The 20,858-nt window shown below is 35.9% G+C and overlaps 1 protein-coding gene across 3 annotated transcripts in view; it reads left to right on the forward strand.

Moving 5' to 3' along the window:
• Positions 1-20,858, forward strand: part of ANKIB1 (ankyrin repeat and IBR domain containing 1) — a 147,003-nt gene that overhangs the window by 39,980 nt on the left and 86,165 nt on the right. For all 3 annotated transcript variants that reach the window (XM_044246004.1, XM_044246006.1, XM_044246005.1), the window contains exon 2: positions 12,995-13,273. In XM_044246004.1, the coding sequence (XP_044101939.1) occupies positions 13,086-13,273 (188 nt within the window). In that variant the 5' untranslated portion in view covers positions 12,995-13,085. The remainder of the gene's footprint in view (positions 1-12,994; positions 13,274-20,858) is intronic.

The raw sequence follows: 20,858 nt of genomic DNA on the forward strand, positions 1-20,858 counted from the left end.
AAAGAGTACCAAATACATTTCATGCAGGATTGCAGTGATCATCTTATGATCAATTTCAGGATAGGCTTTTTAGGTATCTAATGTGAAAGGCATTTACTTACAAGGCATTAAAGATTTTATGGTTAAATCTTGGGAGTATACGCTGATAGAATTTAAATGTAATCCTTTCTATCTCTCCGATCTTACGAGTTTAATTAGTAAAAATTCAATACTACAAACATTCTTCATATAGAGAAATAGAAGTTATTTCTTGTATGGGTGTACTTTATAGTCTTTAGTGGAATAGAGGATATGTTGTGTCTTCTTATGAGTCATAGAACTTTATATACATTATTATGTTTAATCTTTACAGTGGCCTTCAGAAATGAGTATTATTTTCTTGTCACGAAAATGGATGCTGTCATTAACGAACTTGCCAAGATTCTAGGTCTTTCTAGCTTTCTAGTTTAAAAGCTCTTTCAACACCCCTTTGTATTTAATCAGTCTGTTAGAGCACACAGGATATATATATAAGACCAAATTACACTGGCCAAGTTTAAAGTCAAAATAACTATCATATTGATACCATATAATAATCCTATAATTTCGGAAGCGGGAAATATCATTAAGAACTGTGATGATCTGATATTAAGTTGAAAGCTGAAGCCAAACTTAGGGCAGGAACCTAAGGGCCCTATCCTACCTAGCTATTCAGCTTTACCTCAACTTATTTCCTTATGCAAATCCCCAACTCATTGTTTTTAAGAACACTTTTATGGTACAGCCTTACGTATGCATTTCCTAAGAATTTGACTATAATCTGTCATTTGTAGGAAGCCACTAAAGATTTTACAGAAGATATATCCAAAAGACTACCACTACCCCTTCACCTGCATTCTTCCATGTTCACATCCTAAACCTAAATCACTGAAGCTAACTCTGCACCTTAGGCTCTAGAAGAGACATGCCTTTTTCCTTATTCCTCTCTAAAAGAAATGTTAACATCATGGAATTTTTAGGGATATAGTTGGGCCTCTAGGGTTTGTACATTTTGGTACAAAGTGGCAGGAATGTAATGAATTCAGATAGCTAGTCTTAACCTTTTCCCCCCTCTTTCTCTGTCTCTTTTCACCATCAGAGAAATCTAGGCTAGAGGGGCCAGTGGACCTTGTGATTTACACATGGCATAGCTAAATACTCTAGGTTAAGAGAATGGATAGGGATTAGAAGCTTTGTACCAAAATTAGTAGTAAGTAGCATTGATTTTTCTTAGAAGTGTCCTTCCTACTCATTTTCTAGTGAGGAATGGTTCTTCAAGGATTTGGGAATTTAAGATGTTGTTCCTATTTTATTACTTCTGTTATTTTATTCTGTTGGATAATAAATATCCAAGACTGCTCTGTTTCTACACTCTAAAGCTTTCAGGAAATACTATTCAAAATAGACCTATAATACAAATACTTTTTATCATGTCAGTTTGTACCATCCTGGTCTATGAAACTGTAATTTTTTTTTAAAGACTTTATTTATTTATTTGTCAGTGAGAGAGAGCACAGCGGGGGGGGGGGCAGCAAGCAGAGGGAGATTCAGGCTCCCCACTGAGCAAGGGCCCTAATGTGGGGCTCTATCCCAGGACCCTTGGATCACGGCCTGAGAAGAAGGCAGACATTTAACCAACTGAGCCACCCAGGCATCCTGAAACTACAATTTGTTAACTGGATTACCCTAGTATCCTCCTTATAGGTCATTCTCCCTATTTTTGTCTGTGCCTTCCTAAGGTTTGTTCTAAACCCAAAAGCTAGAATCTTTTTTTCACCTTTTTATTTTGAAGTAGTTATAGATTTAAAGAAAAGTTGCAAAAATAAGACAGAGAAGGGTGCCTGGGTGGCTCAGTAGGTTGTGTTCAACTCTAGAATTTAGCTCATGTCATGATCTCAGGGTCCTGGGATCCAGCTCAGCACTGTGCTCCCCACTCAGCAGGGAGTCTTCTTGTCTCCCTCTCCCTCTGCTTGCTCTGTCCTCTCAGATAAATAAATCTTAAAAAAAAAAAAATGTAGGACCTAGATAGAATTCGTGCCTCCCCTTAACCCAGCTTGCCCTAATGTAAACATCTTGCCATGCTGCAGTTATCAAAATTAAGAGATTAACATTGGTATGATATTGGTTAAACTAGATACTTTATTTGGTTTCCACCAGTTTTGTTTATGACTTTGTTTTCTGTTCTAAAATTCAATCTCAGATCCCATGTGGCATTTAGTTCTCACATTTCCTTAGTCTTACCTAATCTATGAACAGTTGTACAGTCCCTTCTTGTCTTTCATGGCCTTGACACTTTTTTGAAGAGTACTGGCCAGTTATTTTGTAGAATGTCGCTCAATTTGAGTTTATCTGGTACTGTCACATAGTTAGGTGGGTGTTATGTGTCTTTTCATAAGAATACTACAGAAGTAAAGTGCTTTTTTTTAGTGTGCTAAATTAGGGAAAATGATGTCAATATGTTATTGGTGGTGTTAATCTTAATCACTTGGTGAAAGTGGTATTCCCCATGTTTCTTCATTGTAAAGTTGCCACTTTTCACTTGGTGATTATTCTCCCCTGAGATATTTATGTACTGTATACAAATAATCCTATTTTTCCTTAAACTTTCACTAACTAAAAAATCAGCCTACCCATTATAATAGAGTAAGAAAAAGAAAAGGCATTTATATGTTAAAGGAGGAAATAAAACTGCCTCTATATCTACCCAAAAACTTCTAGAATAAGTGAATTTAGCAAATTCATAGTTTACAAGGTCTAATATATGAATTCAGTTGTATTTCTATATACTGGAAATGAACAGTAGGAACTTAAAATTTTGTATAGTACTATTTATAATAATAGCACCCCTCGAAAATAAATACTTATTTAACAAAATATATATGCCATTTGTATGATACAACCAACATACAAAACACGAACTAAAAAAATTAGTCAAAGTAGACATAAATAAATTGACAGAAATACCATGTGCATGGATTGGAACCCTCAGTATTGTTAAAGATGTCAGTTCTTCAAATAATCAAGATAATACAGTATTGCTAAAAGAATAGACACACAGGGGCACCTGGGTGGCTTAGTGGGTTAAGCCTCTGCTTTCAGCTCAGGTCATGATCTCAGGGTCCTGGGATCCAGCCCCGCATCGGACTCTCTGCTCAGCGGGGAGCCTGCTCCCCCACCCCCGCCTGCCTCTCTGCCTACTTAGGATCTCTCTCTCTCTCTCTCTCTGTGTGTGTCAAGTAAATAAATAAAATCTTAAAAAAAAAAAAAAAAGAATAGATACACAGAGGGACATCTGGGTGGCTCAGTGGGTTGGCCTCTGCCTTCAGCTCAGGGTCCTGGGATTGAGCCCTGCATCAGGCTCTCTGCTCAGCAAGGAGCCTGCTTCCCCCACCTCTCTTCTGCCTGCCTCTCTGCCTACTTGTGATCTCTGTCTATCAAATAAATAAATAAAATCTTAAAAAAAATAAAAAGAATAGACACAGAAAAATGAAACAGAATAGAGTCCAGAATTGGATGCACACAAGTATAGTCAGCTGTTTTTTTTTAAATTGAGGTATTGTTGATATACATTATTATATTAGTTTCACCAGTCTATTGTCTATATCTATGAGCTTAGTGGTTTTTGTTTGGTTGGTTGATTTTGAAGATTTCACATATAAGTGAGATCATACAGTATCTTTCTTTGCCTGACTTATTCAACTGAGCATAATACCCTCAAGTTCCAACCATTTGTCACCAATGGCAAGATTTCATTTTTTTTTAAAGATTTCATTTATTTATTTGACAGAGATCACAAGTAGGCAGAGAGGCAGGCAGAAGAGAGGTGGGGGAAGCAGGCTCCTTGCTGAGCAGAGAGCCCGATGCAGGGCTCAATCCCAGGACTCTGGGATCATGATCTGAGCTGAAGGCAGAGGCTTTAACCCCGAGCCTCCAAAGATTTCATTTTTTATATGACTAAATAATATTCTGTTATAGATATATAGATAGATACACATTTTCTTTATGTATTCATCCATTGTTGGACACTTAGATTGTTTCCATATTTTGGGTATTGTAAATAGTGCTGCATGGGGGTGCATGTATGTTTTCAAGTTAGTCATTTTGTTTTCTTTTGGGTAAACACCTAGAATTGCTGGATCTTATGGTAGTTCTATTTTTAATTTTTGGAGGAGCCACCATAGTGATTTCTCTAGTGACTACATCAATATACATTTCCACCAGTAGTGTACAAGGGCTCCCTTTTCTTCACATCCTCACCAACACTTGGTATTTCTTCTCTTTTTCATAATAGCCATTCTAACAGATAGGAGATGATGTCTCTTTATGGCTTTTATTTGCATTTCCCTGATGATTAGTGACGGTGACCATCTTTTCATGTACCTGTTGGCCTTGTATCTGAATTTCTTTGGAAAAATCTCTATCCAGATTCTCTGTCCATCTTTTAATTGGATTTTTTTTTTGTTATTGAGTTGACTGAATTCTTTATATATTTTGTATATTAGCCCCTTATCAGGTAAATGATTTGCAAATATTTTCTTCCATTATGTAGGTTGCCTTTTCATTTTATTGATGGTTTCCTTTGCTGTGTAGAAGCTGTTAACTTTGATATTAATGCCTCTTGTTTATTATTGCTTTCGGTGTCTTTGCCATAAAAAACATTGTTAAAAGTGGTGTCAATCATGAAAAAATGCTCATCATCATTAGCCCTCAGGGAGATTCAAATTAAAACCACATTGAGATATCACCTTACACCAGTTAGAATGGCCAAAATTAACAAGACAGGAAACAACATGTGTTGGAGAGGATGTGGAGAAAGGGGAACCCTCTTACACTGTTGGTGGGAATGCAAGTTGGTGCAGCCTCTTTGGAGAACAGTGTGGAGATTCCTCAAGAACTTAAAAATAGAGCTTCCCTATGGCCCTGCAATTGCACTCCTGGGTATTTACCCCAAAGACACAGATGTCGTGAAAAGAAGGGCCATCTGTACCCCAATGTTTATAGCAGCAATGGCCACAGTCGCCAAACTATGGAAAGAACCAAGATGCCCTTCAACGGATGAATGGATAAGGAAGATGTGGTCCATATACACTATGGAGTATTATGCCTCCATCAGAAAGGATGAATACCCAACTTTTGTAGCAACATGGATGGGACTGGAAGAGATTATGCTGAGTGAAATAAGTCAAGCAGAGAGAGTCAATTATCATATGGTTTCACTTATTTGTGGAGCATAACAAATAGCATGGAGGACAAGGGGTGTTAGAGAGGAGTAGGGAATTTGGGTAAATTGGAAGGGGAGGTGAACCATGAGAGATTATGGACTGAAAAACAATCTGAGGGGTTTGAAGTGGTGGAGGGGTGGGAGGTTGGGGTACCAGGTGGTGGGTATTATAGAGGGCACGGCTTGCATGGAGCACTGGGTGTGGTGAAAAAATAATGAATACTGTTTTTCTGAAAATAAATAAAGAGAAAAAAAAAGTGAAATTTAACTATATCCAAAAAACTCTAGAATGAATATGTTAATTGAAAAATAAAACTGAAACTGTTTAATTAATTAAAAAAAAAGTGGTGTCAAGGAGTGCCACCTGTTTTCTTCTAGGAGTTTTGTGGTTTTCAAGTTTTACATTCATGTCTGTAATCCATTTTCAGTTAATTTTTTGTGTATAGTGTAAAATAGTGATCTAGTCTTATTCTTTTGCATGTGGCTGTCCAGTGTTCCCAGCACCATTTATTAAAGAGACTGTATTTTCAGGATGATATATTTTTGGGTTCTTTGTCATAAATTAATTGACCATATTTGCATGGGTTTATTTCCTGGGCTCTCTTGTTCCATTGGTCTGTGTGTCTGTTTTTAATGTCCATTCCATACTGTTCTGATTATGTAGCTTTGTAATATAGCTTGAAATCAAGAAGTATGATGTCTCCAGTTTTGTTCTTTTTTCTCAAGATGGCTTTAGCTATTTTGGGTCTTTTGTGGTTCCATACAAAGTTTAGGATTCTTCTGTTTCTGTGAAAAATGCCATTGGAATTTTTATAGGGATTGTTCTGAATCTGTAGATTACTTTGGGTCATACAGATATTTTAACAATATTAATTCTTCTGATCCATTAGCATAGAATATCTTTCCATTTATTTCCATCTTCAGTTTCTTTCATCAGTGTCTTATATTTTTCAGTGTATAGATCGTAAACCTCCTTGGTTAAATTTACTTCTAGGTATTTTATTCTTTTTGATGTAGTTGTGAATGGACTTGCTCTCTTAATTTCTCTTTCTGATAGTTCATTATTTATAGAAAGAGAATAGATTTTTATATATTGATTTTGTATCCTGCTGTTTTACTGAATTCATTTATTTGAATAGTTTTTGGCAAAGTCTTCAGGATTTTCTATATAAAGTATATCATCTGCAAATATAGTGACAGTTTTACTCCTTTTTAAAAAATTTGGGTCTTTGGGATACCTGAGTGGCTCAGTGGGTTAAAGCCTCTGCTTTCAGCTCAGGTCATGATCCCAGGGTCCTGGGATCGAGCCCCGCATCGGGCTCTTTGCTTGGCGGGGAGCCTGCTTCCCTTCCTCTCTCTCTGCCTGCCTCTGCCTACTTGTGATCTCTCTCTGTCAAATAAATAAAATCTTAAAAAAAAATTTTGGGTCTTTTATATTTTTTCTTGCCTAATTGCTTTGGCTAGGGCTTCCAAAATTATGCTGAATAAAAGTGGCCAAGAGTGTACATTCTTGTCCTTTTCCTGAATCTAGAGGGAAAGGTTTCATCTTTTCATTACTGAGTATGATTGTAGCTGTAGACATTTCATGTATGGCCTTGTGTTGAGGTATGTTCTCTCTCTACCCACTTTGTTAGTTTCTGTCATGACCAGATGTTGAATTTTATCACGTACTTTTTTTTGCATCTATTGGGATGATCATATGATTTTTATCTTTAATTTTGTTTATGTGGTGTATCACTTTAATTGGCAGATGTTGAACCACCATTGCATCTCTGGAGTAAATCCCATTTGATTGTGGTATCTGATCCTTTTAATCTATTGTTGAATTCACTTTGCTACTCAGTTGGTTTTTGGTAAAGGTACAAAGGCAATTCAATTCAGTGGAGAAAGGACACTCCTTTTAATAAATGGGGCTGGAACTATTGGATGTCTGTCCATAAAACATAATGAACCATAGAGACTACGGACTCTGAAAAACAATCTGAGGGTTTTGAAGGGGTGGGGGAACCAGGTGGTGGGTATTAGAGAGGGCACGTATTGCATGGAGCACTGGGTGTGGTGCAAATACAATGAATACTGTTACGCTGAAAAAATAAATTAATTAAAAAAAAAACATAATGAACCTCAATCCATACCTCAACCTTATATAGAAATTAATTCACAATGGATCATGGACTTAAATGGAGAACCTAAAACTAAAAAAAACTTCCAAGAGAATATATATAAGAAAATCCCTGTGACATGAGTTAGGCAAAGTTTTACATATGACTCTAAAAGCCCAGCCCATAAAAGGAAAAAAAATGGTCAATTTTACTTCATCAAAATTTAAGACTTTTGGCCTGTGAACACTGTTAAGAGACTGAAAAGAGAAGACTTTTCAGACTGGAAGAAATATTTCAAATCACATTTCTAACATAGAACTTTTTTTTATAGAATATATAAGGAACTCAAATTCAACAGTAATCCATCTTAAGAATTGTCAAAAGATCTAAACAGACATTTTAGATATATAATCAAGATACACTCATGGTACATAAGCATATCAAAGCATGATCCATATTGTTAATCGTTAGAAAGGTGGATACTAATACCGTTATGTGATACCACAATACATCCATTAGGATAGCTACCAAAAGAACAAAAAGGGGAGAAAAACTCCCCCAAAACTGATAATTCCAAATGCTAACTGAGATACAGAGCAACTGTAACATGGCCAATAGGAATGAGTTGGTACATCTGCTCTGGAAAACAGTTTTGTGGTTTCTTACGAAGTTAAACAACTCACTTACCATACCCCAGTATTTCCATTCTTGGATATTTGCCCAGGAGAAATTAAAGCATACATTCACATAAAACTTGTATGTGAATGTTATGATAGCTTTATTAACAATTTTCAAAAACTGGAAACAACCAACATGTCCTTTAATATGTGAAAAATCAGTGGTACATCCATGCAGTGGAATGCTACTCAGCAACAAAAATGCATGAACTATTGATTCATGGATAAACTATGAATGCATTTTTCTAAAATTGCTAAATCCTGAGAATGATGTAGTTCCAAACCTGTAATCACTCCTTGTTACAGACAGAATAAAATCAAAGCCTTACAGTGCTTTTCTCTTTACCCCCACCAGAATATAAATTGAATAGGTGCAATGATATTTATGTTTGTTCTTTGTATTTGTTGACTGAAGAAAGTAGATATTAATACTGCTGGTTTACAGATGAGGAAACATATCAAAAGTTAAGTTACTTGAATTTGAGCACAAGTCTTTCCAACTCCTACACTTCTCCTTGCCATCACACTGCTTGCCATTACCTTTGGCTTAGCATAGTTTCAAAACTAACCCATGGTCCTCAAGTCTGACCTGCATGTTATAATCATCTAGGAGGTTTTTAAAATTCTCTTTCTGGCCTTTTGGTCCTTAGGTGAAATCACCTCTCCAGGTGATTCTGATGCATAGTGACAAATGAAAATAATTACAGATTAATATGTTTGTTGAATTAGTGAATGAACGGACTTGATAGCTTAATATATGACTTTCCCACATGGTTTTTGTCTGCTGTTATATATTGACTTTTCCTGGCTTTTTTCCTTCTATCCTTATTTCTTTTTTCTTTTTTACCTTATGCTTTGAAAGTTCTCTTAGAGTCTGTTTTTAAACTATCCTCTCCTCTTCTCTAAGTATTAATGCAGTAACAATTAGAACATTTCTGTAGATGTAAAGAGTTCTGGAATCTTCTTCCTTGGTACATCTCTCTGATTTCAACCTTAAGTGGAGTGGTCTTGGGACTTACTGTTTGAATGAATTTTTACTTGTTTCTCTTCTAAAGAGACATTTAGTTGTAGATTACAATTGTTATTCTTATCAATGGGGCAAACAGTTGCAGAGGGATGAATTAGAAGTAGATGATCAATGTGTGTGATGGGTTTTCTTCTAGGTAGATGAAGAATGGGAACCAATTATTTCATTTAGATCAACAACTTCAATTCATAATTATGACTTTAAAAATAATTTACTTTTGTGGAGACAGAGAAGCTAAGAGCAAGTTATTTCTGGAAAACTTTATATTCTATAAAAGATTTCTGGGAGTAGTTTATTAATTTAGGTACACTTGAAATTTTGTTGCAGATTATTAACCTGTGGAAAGGGAAGTAAGTTGAAAGAACGATTTAAAGCAAGTGTTATAGAGCCCTCACAATTAAAAGTTAATCAGAAATTAAGGAAAGCTTTCTAGAGTCCATTGATAAGCTGTATTTTTCTTACTTTTTTCATTAATTAACTTATTGAGTGCTGTATTTTACCACTGAAAGATGATGAAATTTTACCTAGATTTTCCTGTAAAACTTAAAGGCCCTAAATAAGGAATTATTTTCACCTCTTTGCTAATCCTTCACCTGTCTTATGAAGCTCTATACTTAGTTTTATTTTAAAATTGAGGAAATAGGGGCACCTGGGTGGCTCAGTGGGTTGAAGCCTCTGCCTTCAGCTCCGGTCATGATCTCAGCGTCCTGGGATCGAGCCCCACATCGGGCTCTCTGCTCAGCCCGCAGCCTGCTTCCCCGTCTCTCTCTGCCTGCCTCTGCCTACTTGCGATCTCTCTCTCTGTCAAATAAGTAAATAAAATCTTAAAAAAAAAAAAATTGAGGAAATAGTACTTAAGAGTTTGATTCAAACAAAGAGAGAACAGTAACTTCAGGTTATACTAACGTGGCTATGAAAAAGTTAAAGGACACATCTGGCAAATTTCTAGGTAAAACTTGTGAGAATAATCTGAGGGAATGGAGCTATGACTTTAAAATGATGCATTTCCTGCTGACTTTCAGGCTTATTAAACTCAAATTTTAAAAATGAAACAGACTTGAAAATAACTGAGAACCACAAAAAGGTTTCTAGATGCCATTATGCTTTTCACCATGAGTGACAGTAATGTTTAATGCACATTTAGAGTATTATTGATTTTTTAAAAGATTTTATTTATTTATTATTTGTGAGAGAGAGAGCACAAGAACACAAACAGGGGGAGACCAATGCAGACTTGGTCCCAGGGTCCTGGAACTATGACCTGAGCCAAAGGCAGACACTTATCTGACTGAGCTACCCAGGCGCCCCAGAGTGTTATTGATTTTTTTAAAAGTATCTTGTTATTTTCAATAAATACCCCAAGATATCATTAATTTCTTCCTTTTTTTTTTTTACATTTTGGATACAATTTACTTTTCTTGCACAACATTTGCTAAAGTACAATGCAAATCAAAGAAAATGTGTTGTTTATTAATCTGATCCAAAACTCCAAAAATGTTTTATCATTTGAGTTGCAACGAGCAGGGAAGAATCATAAGACCAAACAACTATAAGTTTTCAGATTCTTAGGAAAGACCCTTTAGAATTTACATGATATGGTTTATACTTGGTTATAGATTGAAATATACAATAACCTGAATGGAGTTTTCATTAAGAATAACAAATCCTTAAAATACTTAATGCAGTTCTACAGAACGCAGATTATTTCACTGAGAATAAACAGATGACTCCTAGATCCTTTGAAAAACAAAAGGAAAATAATCTAGGGTGTCCCTGAAAAATCCCCAAAGTGTCTTTGGTATACTATGATAAGTCTAAGTGTCAGAGGGAAGGATTTTCTTCTCTCATTCTAGATGAAATGATGAAGGAATAGTGCTCAAAGATTGAGCAACCATCTGAAAAATTAAATAAAAAATTTTAAATTATGTAGTGATCCAATTTATATGTATACATACTTATACTGTATATATGATGTATAAAACAAATATTTATATACATTATAAATAGGGTGGTTATTTGTCAAAATGATAACTATGATTATCTTCCAGTTATCTTTTGTCTGTCTTTACTCATTCAACTATGTGTACGTATTGCATATTTAAAATAAAAATGTCAGTAGCAAAGAGCCCTTAAAAGACTGAAATGCTGACCTCATTAAGTATAGATGTGGGCCAGAAAATACTGCTCTTGTAAGTCAGTAGTTAACACCTGTCTCTAAAATAGATTTAGCAGATGTCTTTCCCTGCCTGTTCACCTTTATCTCCATACTCAGATATAACCATTTGCCTGGAGGGAGTTACAAGGGTTTTATACAGTGGTGTGTGCACATTGAAATCACCCAAGTTGCTGAAATACCAGTGCCCTTGTGCCACTCCCTGGAAACGGATTTAATTACTCTGGAGTGTAGCTTGGCTAATGGGACTCTTTGAAGTTCTCCAGGTTAATCAGTGTACAGCCAAGGAAGGATGACAAACTCTGTTTTATAGGAAACTTTAAAAAAAAAACAACAACCAACTCATTTGTTTTTCAGCCTGTTTTTTGTATTCTGTTGAAACTGTTACTACCCTGTATAAAACTTGTGTTGAAAAAGTATATACTATTTTCAACTGTTTTCTTTTCTTTTTTTTTTTTTAAATTTATTTATTTATTTGACAGAGAGAGATCACAAGTAGGCAGAGAGGCAGGCAGAGAGAGAGAGAGGAGGAAGCAGGCTCCCTGCTGATTAGGGAGCCCGATGTGGGACTCGATCCCAGGACCCTGAGATCATGACCCGAGCCGAAGGCAGTGGCCTAACCCACTGAGCCACCCAGGCGCCCCTCAACTGTTTTCTTAAATAAGCTATGTTTTAATGTCCAGCCTGCTGCTGAGTTAATTAGGTATCATGATGGACTGTTATATTCTGCCTCTATCTTTTCCTCCCTCCTGTCTGTCTTCCATGCTGTCTAAATGGTTAATTTTCGGAAGCATAAAATTATTTTGTCACTGCCATGCATAAAATCCTTTAATTATCCATTCTTTACAGATTAAAGTATAAGTTTCTAAGTGGCCCCAAAATATTTTCAGTTTTATCTTCTGTTATTTCAAAACTAGAGATCCTGAGCTCCATGTGTACTGACCATTCCTTGAATAGTCCTTTTATTTCATAACTGCCTTCACATATGCTATTTCCTTTATCACTAATTTCTTTTTTTTTTAAGATTTTATTTATTTATTTGACAGAGAGAAAGATCACAAGTAGGCAGAGAGGCAGGCAGAGAGAGAGGGGGAAGCAGGCTCCCTGCTGAGCAGAGAGCCTGATGCGGGGCTCCATCCCAGGACCCTGAGATCATGACCTGAGCCGAAAGCAGAGGCTTAACCCACTGAGCCACCCAGGCGCCCCTATCACTAATTTCCATCATAGTTCAAGAGTAGATTCAGAAACATTTATTGGAATGGAGTGAAAGTAGCCTTTATTATTGAGCATACTTGCCAAGGATTGTGGGGTTTTTTTAAACTGTAACTTAACACCTATTCTGAAGTTCATATGTGAGCAAAATTTCCTACATTTTTCATGCCCCCAAATTGGCTGAGTCTGTTTTGTACAGAATTTATGCAGAGATTTAAGTGTATTAAACCATAAAATTAAGTCGTTATTTCCTGCCAATATGAAAAGGAAAATTGAAGGGTTCATATATGTAGATAAGTTTCATAGTACAATGTGCTGCCTGTGAAACCTTTAACAGTTTCTGTGTGGGTAAATGTTAATTTAACAAGAAGTTGATTTGGGCAGTGTTGAAAATTTGAGGTATTTTTTCTATTAAGATAAATTTGGTAAAATGTAATTTAATTTGCTCCCTTACATATGCTTCCTAGGTTTTTTTAGTGTTCCTAATTGTGTTATTATTTATTTAGGATACTGCTTTGTAACTTATGTTTTACAATCTAATTTGATAATATTTTTTCCCATTAGAATGTGAAACATGTTGCAGAAACATTCAAGAAGTGGCTGAAGGGGAAAGGAAAAAAGTGCCACAGCCTATCAGAAAAAAACAAAAGAAAACATGGGAAATACAACCACCAAATTCCGTAAAGCACTCATCAATGGTGATGAAAACCTGGCCTGCCAAATTTATGAAAACAATCCTCAGCTGAAAGAATCCCTTGATCCAAATACATCTTATGGGGAGCCCTACCAGCACAATACTCCATTACACTATGCTGCTAGACATGGAATGAATAGAATACTAGGGTAAGTATTACTGTAAACCAATTAATGATAAATTAGTGAAAGGAAAAAAATCCTTGATTTTGGAAAAAAAAAAAAAACACATGCATGTGTGCATGTTATATTGTAGTGAATCAAACTTTTTTTTTTAAAAGGTTTATTTATTTATTTATTTATTTATTTTAGAGAGAGTTCAAGGGGCAGGGGCATTTAGGGTGCTCAGAGAGAAACTCAAGCAGACTCTGCCTATTGCCAAACCCAACATGGGACCTCGGTCTCACAACCTGAGATCACAACGTGAGCCAAAACCAAGACTCAGATGCTTACCCAACTTTGCCACCCAGGCGCCCCAGTGAATTATTCAGTATGTTTCTTTTTTTTCTATGATGCCTAAATCAGACCAAAAGTTTTAATAGGTTGGATCACATATTCTTGTGGCTATAAATACATTTTGATCCTCAATATGTTTCATAGTATGATATCTTGATAATAGTTTAGTGTTTAATTTAAACATTTGAATTTGAGGGAAGTACTTATCAGCTATCCAAATATTGTAGGGAATGGTACTTACAGCAAAATTTTCGGTTCTGGTTAGCTAGTTAAACTTGAAAAAACAGATGTATTTACCTTATCTGGTCATGATTTTTAGTTTCCTTTCTTTTAATGGGCTTTAGTTACTTGAAAAGGCTTCAAAAAGCAAAACATTTTCTTAAAATCGAAAATACTGAGAAGACTTAAAATCTCTCCAGCAAGAAAGCATTAGTTGATGGCAAACATGCTTATATGAAGATTCTTACCTCATTACATGAGAATTAAATTTTATATTTGCTACCTTATAAAATGAGGGAAGCAGAAGATAGTATTTCTAAAACAGATTTAGGGTTTTAAGAAGTAGATTATGCAGCTGTAACAGTCTGATGCTGAAAGAGAAAGGCACACTGCTTTGCTTATTACATAGTGAAATAAAATTGATAAAGTAGTATACAAAGCTCTTTAGAACTTGATAAAATTTGGCCTTTTTTGTATTTCTTTTAATATAAATTGTCCAAATCAAGCTGCTCCTTTTGGTTTCCTTGAAACATGTTATGTATGCTCTGTTTGCTTTGTGCATGCTGCTCTCCCTGCCAGGAGTCCCCTCCCCCACTCCTCTCAGCTTTCTCTTTATCTGTCTTACCCTTCCTTCAAGGCCCTGAGCAGGATTTATCTGTCTCCTTAGCCAGTAACTACCCAAAGGAACCTCAGTCTTTTCTTTTTTAACTTCTGTGGCTTTTTTTGTTTGTATGTATTACTTATTTGATATATACTACTATATCATTGTGCTTTATAATTTTGTATATCTTCTCTCTACCTAAATTACTACTTTTTAAAAATTGTACCTTCTTTGTACTTCTAACATCTAGCATAATATCCTATACAAAGTAAATAAAAGTTTTATGAAATTGTCGCACAAGGAAATATTTATGATGAGAATTTGTGAATGAGAAAAATTCCTTGAGTGAGGTTAAGTCGTCCAGACCCGTTATCAAGTAGGCATTTCTGCAACCTCTTAAAACTAAAGTCGGTATTTCTTGACTTAGTGGGTATTTCCATAACCTCTCCTTTTTGCATTTAATTTTTGTTTCTGTTTTTCTAAAGATACCTACTTCGAAGCCACCATCAATTCATCTTGTTTGAAATTTTATATTTTTGGTTTTTCCCTGTGTTAATGACACTAACATATTGTGCTGAGGCACAGTACACAAGGCATAATATGTTATATGAGTGCTTACTGTTTTCTCGGCAGTATTAACAGTGTCCATGTGCATTATCTCATTTAATCCTCATTGGAACTCTGTGAGGTAGTTTGCTGTCTGCATTGTAGAGGTGAGAAAACTGAAGCTCAGAAAATTAAGCAACTTGTCAGATCTCTAGCAGCTTACAAATGACAAATCTAATTGCCCAGGTAGATGACAGTAGACTTTAGGTTTTGTTACCACTGTGATAGCCTCGTATCTCTTTGGTCTGATAAACCTATGTGTCAGGCCTGCCTAAGCCACTTATTAGCAAGGTAAGTTATTTCATCACTCTGGGCTTAAGTTCCTTTATTTGTAAAATAGATATCTATTACATACAGTTTGTGGGACAATTAATTAATTTGTTGTATGTCTATCATGCTGCCTAGGATACAGTATGTACTCAATAATGTTATTGCTTCTCATTTCTGTAACCCTAAATATATTCAGATAATCCTTGACTCACTCTTCTTTACCTAACCTGCTACTAATAGAAAGTTCACTAAGTTTTATCTCTAGAGTTCACGTCTTTCCATTCCGTTGCCCCAAGCTTAGCTCACCCTTATCAACCTGTCTTTCCAACGGGGAAAAATATCTGATTCCTAAATGTTTTTTTTCCAAGTCTTTTCCTATCATAATCTAATGTCCAAATTAATCTTGCTCAGTTATATCCTTTTTTTTTTTTTTAAAGATTTTATTTATTTATTTGACAGAGATCACAAGTAGGCAGAGAGGCAGGCAGAGAAAGAGAAGCAGGCTCCCTGCTGAGCAGAGAGCCCAATGGCGATGCCGATGCCAATGCCGATGCCAGGTTCAATCCTAGGACCCTGGGATCATGACCTGAGCCTAAAGCAGAGGCTTTAACCCACTGAGCCACCCAGGCGCCCCCAGTTATATCCTTTTTAATATTTTTTCTATCATGGCAAAACTGTAACAATACCCTTTTGTCTGTATTACTCTGTTTGACTTCTAAAGCTCCCTTGACCTTGCCCTCATTTTACCCAGCCAGCCTAATTTCTCATTACTTTCTTAACAAGTTTTTATCAGTGACACTTGTTGACTGACTTCCTTTGTGCTCTCCCACCTTTAGAAATGCCACCCCCGATAGCTTTTATTCCTGTTGCTCTTTGATTCTCAAATGTCTTCTTTCTTCTCTGATTCCCTGTCCTTTAAATCCTAACTTGGTTTCTGCCCTTTTCATGAATTTACCTACAACTACTCTGACCTGCAGGGTTTTTTTTTTTGTTTTCTGAAATTCCTGCAACTTAGATTTTAAACCATCTTATTTTAAACCATCTTATTATTGTTAAACTCATCTTCTCCACTCTATTGTAAAGATTGTAAATACAATTTTAGACACATAGTAATGTTCTCAATAGATTAACTATTGAATACTTAAACCATTAAAACTTTTTGTTAAAGCTGAGTATCGTCAGTGAGATTACAGAACTGTTGATTTGCTTTAGCTTCCTAACATTGAACTACTATAATATTTAGTATCAAGTCTTATAATATGATTAATTAAAACTTGCTTGGAATACTAAAGTAAAATACAGTATTTTTTTGGAAAGATTTTATTTATTTATTTGACAGAGAGAGATCACAAGTAGGCAGAGAGGCAGGCAGAGAGACGCAGGGTCAGGGGGTTGGGGGGTAGGCAGGCTCCACCCTGAGCTGAGAGCCTGATGTGGGGCTCAATCCCAGGATCTTGAAATGATGATCTGAGCTGAAGGCAGAGGCTTAACCCACTGAGCCACCCAGGCGCCCCTAACACAGTGATTCTTAAAGTATGTCGGAGGACTCTTAGATCCTGAGATGCTTTTAGGAGTTACACGAGGTCAAATCTATTTTTGTACTAATACTAAAGTATTATTTGCCTTTTTCACTGTGTTGACATTTGCAGTGAAAGTGCAAAATAAATGGGAAATAAAACTGCTGATGCCTGTAGATGAATTAAAACCTGGTACACAACCTTCGTAGTAATCGTATTCATCACGGCTGGCCACTTGCAGTTTAAAAAAAAAACAAACCAGTTTCACTTAAAAATATCCTTGTTGAAGCAGTAAAAGTTACTTCTTTTACTTAAACTTACTGTTTTTAATTAATCTCCATCATTGAGTATAGTACGAAAAAAGTTGATTGGTTTGATTTCAGATTTTACATTGCAAGTAACACAAGAAATGGCCACTTGTTGAATTTTTGGTATAGTATCAAATATGAATATTCAGGCACTTTAGACTACTAATTTTAGAAAAGGTATTTTAGAATACTGGTCCTTTTTCTAACTATATAGAGGCTAGATTTTCCTTATATTCTTTGAACCAAAACGACACATCAGAACAGATAGAATGCTATGAGAATTTGTCTTCTGTTAGCTAGACCTGAAAAGAAATTTATAAATGTGTAAAATAGTGCCATTCCTCTCACTTAATTTTTGTTTCTAAGTATAGTTTTTTTTTCATTTTAATATATCAAGATTATTTAATATATAATGGCTTTTTTATGAATAAGTATCTTTAAATGTCTGTTTTAATTTTTAATATAAACATAAATATATATAACCCACATAAACAAAAGCTCTTAGGAAACTTAACTGATTGTTAAAGTGTAAGAAACCTGTGACCAAAAAATTTAAGAGCTGCTGATTTGGTCAATATTCTTGACTCTTCAAGGCAAGAATATATCTGTCTTTCTCTGTCATGTGGTTATCATTCTATTGAATAAGTAAAGACCTATAGAAAAGATGAATATATTCTCTTTAGTTACAAGTTTGAACTACTTTTATAATTTGGCCATATGTATTTTACTTAACTTTATATGTTTCATTTCAGTCTAAAGTTTTTGGGTATTTTCTTCTTTATTTCCTTTATTGTCTGGAGAGATCATTGGCTCTTAATTTCTTTAGTAAAGCCTTTAACATCATATGCTAGAATCAGAAATTATTGTTCTCCTTTCCTAAGGTTAAGCAACTCTGATTTCCTTAATTTGATTTTTTTTGTTGTTTTTTAAAAAATTTAGTTAAAATCATAAATTATTAAATGTTTACTTGCTTTTTGAATTAAGAAATTACTCCCCCCTTTTTAAAGATTTTATTTATTTATTTGTTTGTTTGAGAGACAGAGAACAAATGAGAGCTGGGGAGGAGCAGAGGGAGAGGGAGGAAGGGGAAGACTCCACTGTGAACAGGGAGCCCAACATGGAACTCCATCTCATGATCCTGAGACCACAACCTGAGGTGAAACCACAAGTCAGACGCTTAACCAATGGAACCATCCAGGTCCCCCAAGAAATTATTCTTTTTAACACTGTCATGTAGAATAAGGGTAAATAGCATGTATTCATCAGTATTAAATAAAATAGCAAGTCTGTTTTAATTATTTATGTTTTAGATAGCTTCAGATATTTCACTGTATTTAACCTTGCTAGACTTTCTAACAAAACTGATGGCCATTATTTTCTTACGATGCCTCATTTAATGTTAGGTATGTGTCTACTGGCTTCAGTATAGTCCCTTGCTCACCTTGGCTAGATTACTAATACATGAAATATATGGATAGACACAGGTATATATATACTTAGTCAATGACCTAGTGACCATAGAGTAAAACCTCCATATGAAATAAGACCTTGATTTTATCACCATTTCCTTTAACTTTATGGTACCTACGACAAACAGGCATAACTTTCCTCTCTTGTTAGGCAGGATAATATGGTAAAAATAGCTTACAGTTTAGCAGCTAGTTTGGGTCCTTATCTCTCAGAACCCAAATGTTGTTTATTTACATTCTATCACACCACAGTGCCTCCCTCATAAGAAACTAAATCCATATTCATAAATAGTTACTATTTAATGTAGCAAGAAGACTTAAATTTTGCAGTCATGGTGTCCTGGTTGGGATACTTTTTAGTTATATCTTGTGGAAAGTCATGTATAAAATGGGAATTACAGGGACACCTGAGTGGCTCAGTCAGTTAAGCATCTGCCTTTGGCTCAGGTCATGATCCCAGAGTCCTGGGGATCACATCCCACATTGGGTTCCTTGCTCGGCAGGGAGCCCGCTTTTCCCTCTGCCTGCCATTCTCCCTGCTTGTGCTCACTCTCCCTCTCTCTCTGGCAAATAAATAATAAAATCTCTAAAAATAAATAAATAAAATGGGAATTATAGTACATATTCTTTAAATTTTACAGAGTAGCTTCTTTGGAAATAAAATATAAAACCTTCATTAAAACATATGTTAATATCAAGCTTTGAGAAGTAATGGAGTTTCTTAATTTTTTATTTGTTTTTTTTTTTTTTTAAAGATTTTATTTATTTGCCAGAGGTAGAGAGAGAGTACACACAAGCAGGCAGAGAGGCAGGCAGAGGCAGTGAGAGAAGCAGGCTCCCTGCCGAGCAAGGAGCCTGATGCAGGACTTGATCCCAGGACCCTGGGATCATGACCTGAGCCGAAGGCAGCAGCTTAACCAACTGAGCCACCCAGGCGTCCCTTGATTTCTATTTTTTACTCTGTCATTTTAGGAGTTATCAAGTTCTTTTAATGGGTTAAATGGATTGAAGTTCTCCTCTCCTCCCCTCCTTGCCTGCAGACTCCATAGGAGGTAGACTTAATTTGTTTTCTTCACAATATGCCCAAGTTTTAGAATAGTACTTGCCAAATAACAACTCCAGTACTTGTTGCATGAAAGCGAATATTTAAATGAAACTGAAGATACGTGTATGTATTAGTGACTGAGAGAATAAGAGTGTTAATGGCAAGAAATTGAGGCTCTGGCAGATAGACTGTTATTTTGGAGGGAGCTCAGTTGAATAGGAGACAATAGTGGAATATGCAAGAGAAGGGGGCCTATAAAGGAGTTAGAATATGGTCTAGTGTTCAGATGAGAACTCAGACAGGGTGATAGAGCATTAATAATTATCACAGAAGTAATAATAGAAGCCCTTTAAGAGAATCATGATTCCACCACCATTGTCTATCATTTGGATTCTGTTAATATTTTATAGTTTACAAAGTACCTTCATAGAAACCATTGAAAGACAGGTAGATGGCTGTGAGAAGAGATTTGCTCTCTAAAAGGAGGGAATGTGTATGAAGAGGAAAATGGATTCAGAACTGAATTTTCTTCCAGTAAGGGATTAGGAAGTGGAGCTGCTACCAATGGGTAAAGAGAAACTGTGTTTAAAAAAAAGAGAGAGAGAGAGAGAGAGATTGAGAAGGTGTATACTTATGGAAACCAAGGTAATAGAAAATTCAGGATATAAATGGATAGTCCGGGGCACCTGGGTGATTCAGTTGATTAAGTGTCTGCCTTTGGCTCAGGTCATGATCCCAGAACCTGTGTCGGGCTCCCTGCTCAGTGAGCTTATCTCCCACTCCCTCTGCACCTCCCCTCTCCCCCATATCCCGATTGGTGGCTCACTCTATCAAAAATAAAATCTTAAAAAAAAAAAAATGAATAGTCAACTATTTCAGGTTAAAAGCAAAAGTTAAGGATAGTGATGGTGAATTTATTTATTTTTTTAAAAGATTGTATTTATTTATTTGACAGACAAAGATCTCAAGCAGGTAGAGAAGCAGGCAGAGAGAGAGGAGGAAGCAGGCTCCCTGCTAAGCAGAGAGCCCGATGCGGGGCTCAATCCCAGGACCCTGGGACCATGACCTGAGCTGAAGGCAGAGGCTTTAACCCACTGAGCCACCCAGGCGCCCCAGTGATGGTGAATTTAGCCATTAGGAAATTTCCTGGGGATGTGAAGAGTGCTATTTCAGTGCTGTGATAAGCATTGAGTCATTTGAAAGTGGAGATTAAAGAAGAAATAGAGGTAACAGTGATAAAGAAT

The sequence above is a fragment of the Neovison vison genome, chromosome 4, assembly GCF_020171115.1.
Source record: "Neovison vison isolate M4711 chromosome 4, ASM_NN_V1, whole genome shotgun sequence".
Lineage (NCBI taxonomy): Eukaryota > Metazoa > Chordata > Mammalia > Carnivora > Mustelidae > Neogale > Neogale vison.